Source organism: Montipora capricornis, chromosome 2 (genome assembly GCF_036669925.1).
Source record: "Montipora capricornis isolate CH-2021 chromosome 2, ASM3666992v2, whole genome shotgun sequence".
In the NCBI taxonomy this organism is placed as follows: Eukaryota; Metazoa; Cnidaria; class Anthozoa; order Scleractinia; family Acroporidae; genus Montipora; species Montipora capricornis.
Genome location: NC_090884.1, coordinates 18,206,663 through 18,219,525, shown reverse-complemented (window position 1 = coordinate 18,219,525; position 12,863 = coordinate 18,206,663). Strand labels below are relative to the sequence as shown.

At 38.8% G+C, this 12,863-nt stretch overlaps 2 protein-coding genes across 2 annotated transcripts in view; one reads left to right on the top strand and one right to left on the bottom strand.

Annotated features, from left to right (window-relative positions):
* Positions 1-992: 992 nt before the first annotated feature.
* On the bottom strand, positions 993-7,157 carry LOC138038987 (uncharacterized). Its single transcript, XM_068885108.1, has 4 exons — positions 6,904-7,157; positions 4,665-4,976; positions 4,269-4,430; positions 993-1,791 (listed from the first exon to the last, which is right to left on the bottom strand). Exons 1-4 carry the CDS (start codon positions 6,974-6,976, stop codon positions 1,667-1,669), a joined length of 672 nt encoding a protein of 223 aa, XP_068741209.1. The 5' UTR covers positions 6,977-7,157; the 3' UTR covers positions 993-1,666.
* A 68-nt stretch (positions 7,158-7,225) lies between these two features.
* The window catches only part of LOC138035378 (NBAS subunit of NRZ tethering complex-like), a 172,456-nt gene continuing 166,818 nt past the window's right edge, over positions 7,226-12,863 (top strand). The window contains 3 exon segments of the mRNA XM_068882083.1: positions 7,226-7,313; positions 7,934-8,003; positions 9,493-9,535. Coding sequence (XP_068738184.1) covers positions 7,233-7,313; positions 7,934-8,003; positions 9,493-9,535 — 194 coding nt within the window. The 5' untranslated portion in view covers positions 7,226-7,232.

Here is a 12,863-nt window from a genome sequence, read left to right as displayed (position 1 = left end):
CGAATTTATTTGATTTTCAAAAATGTTTGGTAACTTGGGTTGTAGTCCATTCATCAAGAGTGTAGTCTATTCATCAAGGTCCGAGCCAAAAGCTGAATCATCACTGTCTGTGTCACAGACCAATAAAATATCCCGCCGCTCAATAAGCAAAGAAAAAAGAGTTATATGGCCGTTTTGAAGAATGTAATTGATTATTCTGTTATCCTCTAGTCAGTATGTTTATGAGATGCCTCAGTAAGAAAAATATATAATACAGTAGTAAAAAAAAAGCGCCAATAGTGATCTCAAAGTACTGGACCGGACGAAACGACCGGACGAAACGTCCGGCCTCCGGCCTCAAATGAAAACCCTGCATGGCTAGCGCTAACCAGCGTTGAATACCATGGAAACCTATAGGTTTCGAGCAACCGGCCCCTGGAGGTTAAACAATCGAAAAAAACTGTTAACGTGGTTTAAAAACCAGCCTCATGGGTTAAAAGAATGTAGAGTTGCTGTAAACCAATGCGCCGATCAACTCGAAACTTCAACATCCTCCCCTCAACCGGGAATTTGGACTTTTGAAGATTGGATTGTTCAAATTCCCGCCCCCTCGGGCCAAAATGGTGTTCAAATGCCCTACCCTATCGTCGGATTTGTCTGTCATACCCTACTAAAGAACAATCGTTGTCGGCTCCTGTTGTCTTTAATAGAGACCTTTTTCGTAAGCCAATCGCTCACAAATACTCGTCCAAACACGAGTTTTATAGCTGTTAGCGACTTCGAAGCCGAAAAAAAAAAATCATTTGAAACCTGACACTTCCGGTTCAATTTTCACCACCTCACGCAGGCAAAGGTCGAATTCCCCACTCCCCAGCTACAGAAGATAGTCAAATGCCCGGGGTTTGCCTGGGGGGTGATGTTGAAGTTTCGATTTGATCGGCGCATAAAGTCAACAGGCATGAGGTTGAAAGAAAAAAAAATTGAGCAATTTTCCCAATGGCAACCACATAACGTTCATCCCTAAAAAAACAACTGAAAATTTATTTCCTCAATAAAAACTACCGATATAAACAATTTACAATGTTATTAAGTGAGGCTGAGTATAAATATGAAGAATTCTGCGAACCAAGGAGGATGTCATTCAAGCAAGCCTTTTGACCAATTCTAATAATACCCTCTGAGATCTGCAGAATCCTTCAGATCATATGAAGGCATAAAGTATTGATGTTTTATTCTTCACCCAACATATTTTCAAGGTTCCAAAAGTAGTCATTGTATTCCCAGGTATTTTACTTGTATAATACCTCAGCCACAATAATATGACTTCAGCGGTTCAATCTTCCTTGTCGTCCTATTATTGGATAAATACCTTTTTGTTGGCTAGCTAGGACTACTGTACGTATGCAAGGAACCTCAGCCACAAAAAAAAAAAATAAATGAATAATAATTACTACTTATTACCATTGTTAAAGATCTCTTAACAGAACATAATTCTTTAATTATCAAGATAAATTAGTGACAAAGTACATGTTAACAACATGCCTGAAAAACAAGAGATTGCTCTTTAACATTAAAAAAGAAGACTGACTTGACATGTTTTTGTACAAAAGACTTTTAGTGATAAATAAAATAATAGTTAGATAATATCCAAGTCCTGCTTTAATTTAATGCACATGCATCACAATGATTATAGGTCAAGCCCAAGTGAGTCAATATCCACAGGAGGTAATTCAGGAAGGCTGTGACTGCAAAGCTCTTGAGTCATGGAATCCAAATCTCCTTCAAATGGAAGAAAATCCATAAAGCACTGTTCTGGAAACATGAATGAGAAAAATGATTAATAAATTATTACTGAACAGAGATCCATTTTCAATTCACTGTTTAAATCCAACACTGGGTTTTCCCTCCTTTCCCACCAATTGAACCAGGGACAGTTCTCAACACAACCCCTGATGTTGACCATCCACGTGTGAAAACAATTGAAAATATGGTCTAAACATGTGTTTAGCTTCCGCCAAGTCCATTGCTCTGAAGTGTTAGGAGCCTTAGAAAAGTTAAACCCACACAAAGCTACAGGTCACGACATCGTATAACCAAAAGTCCTTTAATTGTATGGTAGTAGATGAAGTTGCTTCTCCTCTCACTCATATATACAATGAGATAATATCGCAGGGTACGCAGCTGGAACAGTGGAAGTGGGGAGAATGGACGCCTTATTTGAGAAAGACGACACGCTTAACAAATGTAACTATAGACCTGTCAATGTGTTGGCAACAGTGGACAAGGTGTTTGAAAAGATACTCGTGAGACAACTCTAACCACTATCTAACAAAGTATTCGACGGCTTGAATTCAGCATACCGTAAACAAGGTTGCTGCCTAACGGTCGCCCGGTCACCTGGGGCGCCTTATTTGCGAGCGCGGGCGACCAAATTTCTAAACAAGTAGCCTGAAGGGGTGCCTTACTTGATTCATCCTCACTTTCTTGTAAATATGATCCCAGCTGGAATTAATTAATTCTGGGCTCTTGAAAAAATGACTTGGGCTACTAACTTTTCATGTTGGAAGCCTGAAGGGCTCCTGGAAAATTTTCTTAGGCAGCAACTTTGTGTAAATGATATAGTTGCGAAACTACAGTTGTACGTTGGTGCGTTTGCTCGAAGACTGGAAGAAATCTCTTGACAACAACCACATACTGTAGTTGAGTATTATCTACTGACATGGGCAAAGCCTTTGATTGCTCATCCCCTGACCTGCTGCTCTCAAAGCTCCAAGCTTATTATGGTCTATGTAGCAACTCCTTGGCACTTTTAAAGTCCTACTTTACTAACAGGAAAAACAGGGTACGACTAGGCGATACCTGCAGTGAATGGAAAGAAGTAAAACGTGGATGTCCCAGTGTTGTGGAACTTTTAACAAAACAATTTGTTTTATGGCAATATTTGATCTCAACTAAGTGCTTACGCTGATGACCACCAAATATATATTTGGGGTGAGAAGATTGACAACGTCATCAGCAGTCTTTAAGAGGACGGGAATACAACTGCTCGCTGGTATTAATCCAACTACCTCTCAGGTAATCCATCGAAATATCAAGTACTGGTTATGTCAAGAGCCAAGCAGGAAGCTATAAAGGCAGTGCACATCGACAATCATACAATTCGACAGGCTCAAGAGATTAAACTACAGGGGGTGATACTCTATGTACATGTAAACCTACAGTTCTCGGAACATACATGTATTAAGCAAATTTGCACCAAAACAAGCAGACATGTTATCTACATGTAGATTAAGGAACTTGATCCCCACAACAGCAAAACTAACAACCTATAAAACAGCCATTATGCCACACTTCACATACTGTAGTCTCGCTTGGCACTTCTGCAAGGCTAGTGATAGGCGGAAACTGGACCTCATTAACGAAAGGGGCTTACAGACAGTCTATAATGACTGGTCCGCATCATACGATGACCTCTTAAAAAGAGCAAAAATGACAACACTTTCAACATTTTCATGTTCAAATTAAAACATGGCATGTTGCCAAGCTCAGAAACTGAACTATTCAACACTAGTCATACAAACTATAATCTCAGAAACACAGACTTCAGACAGGAAAGCTTCAACACTACAAAATACAGCAAAGTCTCTCAGGCAGTTTGGACCACTTCTTTGGTCCAAAACTATAATTAACTAAACTATAGGTCAGTATAATGTAGGTCATAACAGCTATGGTCTGTTTTGTTTTCAGTCCTTCAGTATGCTGCCAGGCATCTTGATTGAGGTCAGCAATCACTAAACTGTCATGGTGACTTGCTTTGGAAATGATTGCTGTACCTTTACTGGCAACTACAGTCCCAAAACAATAGTACATGTATTTCATTCACTTATAGTTTTAGATATAAGGTATTCATAAAGGGGGAGGAACGTAAGGAAACCTGCACGAGAAAAAGTGAAAATGATGACACCAATAAGACAAAGTAAACAAGAAAGGAAACATTCATGTAACACTAGCAAAAACGGATTTGAAAGCAATAGCATACAGAATTGAATTACTGTCTATTGCATACTGGTAGACCATTCCCAAGTTCATTGTCTGTCTCTTCAAAATGAGTTTAAGTTTTTTATGATGGTAATTAGCTCTACTTCACATACATGGTACACATAAGTGTAAACCAATTTTCACAAGAAAAAATTGGCACTTAGATGCGCTTTGAAGAGGACGCAGACATGAACTCGGAAATGGCCCATTGACTCCTGGGCAGCTTTATCTTCATGTACATGTGCATGTACCTTCACTTGGTCTTCTTTCACTCTCAAAGTGTATGAAACTTGATGCGCTGTTTTCGAGGTCAAAATCAGTCACAGTGTAAGGTTGAAACATACAGCCATGATAAAGCGATCCAACAGTCTTTAACATTGTTGTAACATAGTTTGGCCTTGAAAGCATGTCATCTGAAATTACAAGTGCAAGAGAAGATATCATTATATTATAATAAATAATGATCATGCATGTAACAAAGGGAAGCCCACATTTCTGCTTAAGTGGTTAAAAGCAACCCTTTCATGTTTTTTGGTGATACAAAACAGATACAAAAAATACCAGTGGTTGATCAATACTAGTAGTAATACTACTAACTATAGTTTGGTCTAATAAACTGTGTTCAGTAGCAGTCCAATTTACTTCACCTTTGTCTGCGAATGGATACATCACTTCTTTTTGGCCATCCTCAAGGGATTTCACTTTTTGCTTGCCTTTTGTTTTTATGTGAGAAGTGGCTCTCTTTTTATTGTTGAGGCCAGCAGAACATATTTGCTGCAAAAGTGGCTGTCCTTTGATGCTGGAGGTTCCACAAAGCTTACTAGGTTTCATAAGTGGCCCTTTCCTGCCTTTGGCTGTTCCTGGTTGAATAGTATTGCCAAGATCTCCTAGAGCTCGTCTAGGGGTGGTTAAAGGTGCATTGCTGACCTGAAAAGATTTTGCAGGACCAAAGCTTCTTCCTGTTTAAAAGAAATTGTGTCAATGATATTTATTAAAGAACCATTCTTTGGTCAAGACATGAATTATGTAGTCAAACCTAATGTTAAGTAAAACTAAAAATCTTGGACATTTTAAGAAGTCAGACAGTATTTATGAAAAACAAAGACCCTAGAGAAATGTAAACATCCAACTTTGAATAGCTAAACCTCAGTTCCCTTGAATTACGGTGTAGTGCCAAATACTGGTAATGGAAACAACCCTGGAAGGAAAGTTCGTCACTAGTTCAATTCTCTACTTTTTTTCTATACAGCTTCGTCTTTTTTGTCTGTTTTCCACATTGTGGCCTGTATAATTATGTGGAAAAAGAATATCCTGATGTGCTACAATTTACCCCTGGTGTAGTCGACAGGAATAATGTGTTTTACTAGTTCCTTTTTGATGTGTTATTTTTTTTCTTGGAGGTCATCCTTCTTGGGGTCTTCAGGTTTTGATCTTTTCCAATGTGTGTCTTCCTTTTCCAGACACTAGTACTAACAATACTTTTCACGATGCTCTTGATTACAGACTGTACATTATTTATCCTCTAACCGTAATCAACTTTTAAAAATCTCACGTTAATCAAATACATGTATTTCTGGAATGAGAGTAAACTTTTTGATTTGCAGACACTTAAACTCCTGCAAAGTCTATAACAAGCATTGTTAGATGCAACAAATCATGCTTGTCCCAGAACACAAAAAGTCTACAACATTGAACCACGTAACACTTAAGGTCAGCTCACACAAGGGGATAATATTATGTTGCAGGGACATGAAGTGGGGAAAAGCCACTTTTTTGCACCCACAGGGCACATAACCTAACCCGTAACCTAACCCTAAACCCTAACAAACTGGTGCTCACGTAGCAGATTGAGGCATAATACTTACAGAAATCACTGTGACCAAGGGCGGCTATGAACTCCCTTGTGGCTAAAAAAGGATGGCGGACGCAGCAATTCGGAAAGAGAATATTTTACTCCAGCTGTCAATAGTGTTCACTAGGAAGCCTGTAAAACGCTGGACACAACATTGGCTGAAAAGAAGAGAGGAAAAGGAGCCTGCAATAGTCAGCAGCATGTTTCAGCTCATTTTTATTTTGCAGCGGGGACAAGCAGGGACAGTTTGCAGAGCAGTGCACACGTTGTGACATTGTCCCTGCTCTATGATTCAAGAATTCAAACCTTACAATGTTATGTACCAGTCAAATTGAAACTTCAACATCCCATTCCCACCCCCCCCCCCCCTTTTCCAGGCATACCCCTGGCATTTGACTCCTTTTCCTGCCCGGGAGGGAGGGAATTTGATCAACTTAGTCTTCCTGGGGGGGGGGGGGGGGAAGGAGGGGGTGGGCATTTGATCACTACTCATAGGCCAGTGGATTTGAAGGTAAAGATTCTGCATTCATGGCTGATTGGTTGAAAAGCAAAGGCCTACATAAAGAGATATCTATACCTGTTACCTGTCCTTTTTGTGCCTCATGCCATGTAGGGCCCTGGTTCTCCTTGGTGTTGTCTATTAAACCATGTTTACATACACAGCTTCAGAAGCATAATAGAAGCTACTGAAAATTTAAAACAGTAATCTAACAGTAATTTCACCATGGGTGGGGCATTTGATCACCTGAAGTGAACCTATGATGAGGCATTTGAACAGCTTTTTGGCCTAGGGAGGGTGGCATTTGTACAAAAATTCAAACGCCCGGGGGGTTGCCCCGGTAGGGGGGGGGGATGTTGAAGCTTCGATTTGACTGGTACATTACCAGCTAAATTTCATGTTGCGGGAGCAAAATTTTGTCCCCGCAAAAGACGTTTTACGCAAAAACGGTCATGTGACACGAGGAAAACTGTCTCTGAAACTTTAGTATTCCCTGCAGTTTCCCACATTGTGTGTCTTAAAACTGTTTGCAAACCTGTTCCTCCCTTTAAGTCCATCGATTGACAATTTTCTTGGTCATAAGGTCTGAAAGCTGTTTCGGTCGCCATCACTATTGGCTTGCAAAATGGCAGTATGTCTTAAAACTGGCTGTGCTTCAAAAGAACACACAAGTACAGTAAACAACCGACAACGTGAGCAAAATACACTGACATCCAAATGAGCAGTGGTAGTCGCGGTGGTAAAACACGACAATTTTGAAGATGGCGGTTTTGTGATTCAACGATATCCACGTGATCGTTACAAACCAATAAAAATGAAAAATGTTTGGTCTTAGTCCCTCGCAGATAAATGAATAATTCCACAATGGCCGCCGGTGTGAATGTAGATCAGATATTGTATGATGTTTTCATTCGTGCAGAATGGAGTCTCGAGGGAGAGATATTGGTTAGTATTCATGCATGACTCAATAAAATGTTTTCAATTTAGCTGGATTGAATCCGGTTCTTTGGCCCTTTCATACATCTACGCTTTATTCAAGAGGCATAACAATGAAAATGGTGTTCTGCAGCATTGGGCTTATGATCGCTTATGTTCTAAGATCGTAATCATCTAGAACTTAAGAATAAATGTTACTGGGTTGTGAGCATTAAAAATAATGAATTAAGAATTAAACTACACCTTTTGGGGTCATCATCTTGTAATGTCGTGCTTACATGTATGTGTTATCATTTTAAGTCATAACACAGTAACCCAATATTCATTACACTAAATGGGCCATGAATGGTAGCAAAGTTTAGTTCATAAAGAAGGAGTATAGGAGTTGTGAGTAAATCATTTTCTTCGAATAGATAGCATTCACAAGAAAGGGTATTAAAGCCAAAAGGCCATTTCATTGCTATGATCACTGATACCTATACATGTAGCACTATTTCAAGATCTTTAAGTATCTGTGATATCTCAATTTTTTTCTAGTTTTTGTTGAAGTGTTGGAGGTTATTTGCCTTTTTGTGATGTAGGGTGTGATAGTGATAAGATTTATTGATAAAAGTAATGTTTTCTTTTAGAACAAGACAGGATTTGACATTGGTCAGTTGAGGGGATCTCTTTCAAGGAAGTTTCGTACAGTTGCTCAAAGTGCGTACACAACAGATTAGCAAATAAGCCAGAATCTTTTGTTGTGAAGTAGAATTCTTTGCATGACCTTCCTCTTTTGATTCAGCATTCAATCGAATGTTGTGCATCTTGAATGGTGGGTGCGGTGGCTCAGTTGGTTGAACACCGGGCTGCCATGCGGGAGGTCGTGACTTTGACTCCAGCCGGACCAACACTCGGGGTCTTAAAACAACTGAGGAGAAAGTGCTGCCTTTGTAATTATACTCGCAAATGGTTAGACTTCAAGTCTTCTGGGATAAGGACTATCAACAGTAGGTCCGTTCTCACAAATACCTTACATGTTCATTTGTTCCCTGTGGGACATAAATTTAAGGAACCCACACACTAATTGTCCTTTGTGAGTGTATGAGTGGGTGGGTATACCAGGTCCACATCAGCTGAATAGCTGCCAAAACTTCAACCTGCTCAAACAAATAGGTAACAAACAATCTTCCATTAATTATTATTGAAAGTCCTGTATGAAATTACAGAAATTGAGAAGTCTCAGTCAGAAAGCCTTTCATAATCTTCTTCTTTGTCAAAAGCAATCCGTCGATCTATCTTCAGCTCCTGATTTTGAATGCGCTCTCTGCTTGTCTTTTCTTAATTCTATAATTATTTGTAAATATTTCTATTTGAACTTGAACAACATGATGAATTGTAGCGGTGAGCCTGTTTTGCTCTGAACTTGACAAAAAGGGACCTATGCGATTCTTTCGGGCACATGAATCTTTAAAGGAGCATTTTACCTCTGCATCCCAGGTATCCTAACAATCGAAATCGACAAAGAAAAAATAGGTTTTGAGTCTAAAACTAAAAGCCATGCATTTCAGCACTGACAAAAAAAAAAAATGAAAGTGATTTCGTGGATATTCTGTCACCTACCTTGGCATTTTCAGAGTCCTCATCTTCCTCTTGCTTAATAGCCGAACCATACAAATTCTGCTCTGGCAATTGTCGTAAGTCTGAATCACTTGACTCCACAAAGATAAAAGGTAATTATTTTTGGCATCTTCACTTGTTAAACCCCCTGGTAAACCACACCACCATCAAGCTCCTTGCGGTCTTTTTCATTTGAGAAACAGCACAAACTAATGTGACAAAAATAGTTAGCCAATCGGAATACGCTATTCAATAATAGTGCCATTTTCAAAACAATAACAAATGATCACATTGCATGAAGGAGGGAAATGGCCCTGTAACTCTAAAATTGATATCACTGAATAAAACCTTCAAAATAGAACTCATAGTTTATAGTGAACAAACTTCAGCACAGGTGGCTATCCCGCTATAAATGCACCTCTGCAATTATTTTCATTAATATTTGAATTTTGTTTTCTTATGTTAAGTTTAATATTCATTCTCTGCACAATAGGTTTTTTAACAAAATAATTAATGTATTTTACAGTAGGGGATTAGAATCTATATTTCAATGTTGCAATTTTAATTTTAAAATTCATTATAATTGCAGACACATTTTGGTCATTGTTAAGAAGAGTTCAGTATGGAATAAGGTAAGGAAATCTTTTGGAGTTGTACATGTACCTTTGATTTTAATTAAATGGTCATTTTCATGGTAATAATGATAACAATAATTATAATAAGTATAACATGTATGTTGTGAGTGGACAGAATAGAGTGTACAGGTGAGTGGTATGACCATCAATCCCTGCCAGTTGCAGGAGAATGGAGAAGTCTGGATAACCTGGGACATGACTATCTACGTATATACATAGACAAGAAGCTGAAGTGCAATCAGCCAGATATTACCCTAATGCTAAAAGATATACTGGAATGGACTTATACGACATATAGCTGTGGAAGCAGACCAGAATATCACCAGGACTGGGTGTAGGAGAAGATAGAGAAGTATCAGGACCTAGCTAGCATTTGAAATTCAAAGAATGCATGGAGCCTTGAATGTGACAGTGATACCCATCACTGATGGCACACTCAGAACTATCTAGAAGAATGCAAGGGCTGGTATGGAAAGTTAGGTCTACCTGACATTATTGGCAGTACACAGTTGTTGGCCACACTCTGAACTGGACATGTGCTGCCGAAAGTATTTTGTCTCTAAGACGCGAGAATTTGCTGAGACATGACTTAATAGAAGACTCATAAGAACACCAGAGAACTGGAGATGATGATAATGATGATGATGATAATGATAATAATAATAATAGTAATATGTGCGAAGACATCAGACGTATTTGGGGCTCAATAAGTGTGCAACTGTTGACATACTGCAAGGAAAAATCAAACCAAGCAACAAGAATGTACAGTTATCGGATAGTGAAGAACTAAAGGTACATGTATTTAACAGAAATGACCACTACAAATTCCTCGAAAATACGAAAATGCGTTGCAGCTGGAGGAACAAGTCCACAACGAAGCAAACAAAGAATACTTGAAACAAATAATTATCTGTGATATGTACAAGCAACATCTCAATTCCAAGAAAAGGTACACAGAACTAAAACCTTCGTGTTACCCGCACTCCAATATCACATGTAGACAAGCGACCAGCTCAAGGAGATCGACAGGCGAACTAGAGAAATAATCAGAACAGAAGGCGGAATGCACCATCACGAGTCAACAAAGCTACTCTACCTACCAGAAGAGATTGGTGGCAGCGGCCTGAAAAGCGTTGAAGATATTATGTACAAGATGACAACTATCAAACTGGCAAACTATCTTAACAACTCTACAGACAATAGAATCAAGCTCGCACGAACACTTGAAATGAACAAGATTATGAAAGGAAGGAAGTCAGTCTTCAAGCAACAGAATACAACTTTGAGTGTAATTTCAATGAAGTAGTCACTATAATTACTGCAGGTGGCAAAACAGAAATCACTGACACAAAGCAAGCGCGCAAGCAATCAAAGGCATCCTCAAAGCTGCTGTTGACAAAAAACTCACTAACAAACTTGAAAACCAAAAATGGCTTGGAGAACTGACTACGAAACAGTTCAGAGATCCAGACATCTCACCAAATACAAACACGATCCATAACACAGGGAAAAACATACCGGACATTGTTTACAGCGTAAACAAAAATATCAGACAGCAACTTCTGCCTACAAAGACCTATCAACAAAGCAAGGCCCAAGCGCAGATACATGTACCAGATACCAGATACCAAGTGCCGCATGTCTAAAATTGCACAAACACTTTACGTGGCAAGACACCATCATATGCTCCAACCCATTTACATGTACCACTATCTACTACACAAGTATGGATACCAGGAAAATGATCATAGCAAACCATGATACCAACAAAAACAATCTCAATCAGTACTAGAGAATACCACAAGCAAAGTACAATGGAATGTTCCGTTTCATCTAAGAACACCATCAAATTGTGCTAATCGTTTAGATTGTCTGTGTGGAACAAGGTCAAGAATAAATGGTATTTGCTTGAGGGATCATGATCAGTATGTCAAGTAGAAAAAATAAAGAAAAAATTGATATGTTACTTTAGTAAGAGGAATACACTGAACTGAGAGCAGGAATAAAGGACATATACAAGGAATGCGAAGTAGCACAGTTAAACATTGTCCTTGTAGGATACAACCTAACACTGGAGGAAAACCTCAACATACTGACAGAAGACAAGAGAGAAACACTGTATCTACTCAAGAAAGCCCAAAACTGGATTCTACAGTACCGCTCGAAACTATTAGTGCATTTGCATGCGGTAATACCTCGTGCGGTAATACCTCGTCTTTGCCGATAGTGTTTACCACGAAATCACCTAGGTTGGACGAAAACCGCAACCGAGGCAAAGACGAAAGCAACCGAATGCCGTGACCGACTTAATTGCGGTAATGTGCCGCAAGAAAACAATGGTACTTTGCAAAGCATTGTTTAATATTATCACACCTAGCTCCCCAAGGTAAAGAATGAATATCCAGTCCCAATGACTGCAGATGCCTACAGTGTACATTCCTCTGAACACATCTGGAGTTCCAAGATCTTTCGAAAACCCTCCTACAGACCAAACATACTACGATTCTCAGTTGAGTACAGCACTGGGAAGTTTTATAACAAGCTTTAAACGTTTGACTTCCCATGTTGTCAAGGACAACTTGCTTTGTTTCCAAGACAAGTGTAACTTTTAGGACCTTGACATCATGAGCAATGAAGCCAGCCAAAATCTGCAAATGCTAAAGGTTAAATCACCAGTTAAATGATGTCAAAACCCAAAAATGGAAATGAAGCAAGTTGCCCTTGACAACATGGGTACTTCAACACTGAAACTTTGTCACCAAACTTCCTAGTGTAGAACTCAACTGAGAATCATAGTAAGACTGCAACTTGCACAGAGGTTATTCTTGAGTGGTTTTGAAATCAGTATGGGGACTTTGTATTACACTGATGTGATACAAGCTGATGATCAGCTCTGTACTCTCAGACTGAGAATTTGAAACTGCTGAAGAGCCTGACATCAAAATAGTAATATTTATCATCTTAAACAAATAGATCAACAACAAAAACAGTGTCCTACTTATCAAAACTCACGCTGGTGAAGCTTGTTTTCTTGGTCAAGTCACTGTCTCGTCAACCCTCTTAGTTCAGCTACGAATAATGTTGTTCCCATTATGATCTAAGACTAAAGTACAACTGTCAATTGCCTTGTTTAAACAACAGCTTACAAGTGCTAAGCTTTTATAGGGATTTCTTAGATTTGTGTAATATAAGCTATTTGCTTTAGGATTATAATTATAGTTTTATAATAGTAATCTGACAATCTTATAGATTGACATAATTTAATAACTTTTTGTTAAATAAATGTAAGTAATGTAATGTATGACAGTACAGGTGTATGTTGTAG

Excerpts from the sequence above, each read along its gene's own strand:
- LOC138038987 (XM_068885108.1), bottom strand. The coding sequence starts at position 6,976 with ATGGCGACCGAAACAGCTTTCAGACCTTATGACCAAGAAAATTGTCAA. Across the intron at positions 4,977-6,903 it reads GGACTTAAAGGGAGGAACAG|GAAGAAGCTTTGGTCCTGCA; the intron begins GTTTGCAAACAG and ends TCTTTTAAACAG. Across the intron at positions 1,792-4,268 it reads TGAAAGAAGACCAAGTGAAG|AACAGTGCTTTATGGATTTT; the intron begins GTACATGCACAT and ends TCATGTTTCCAG.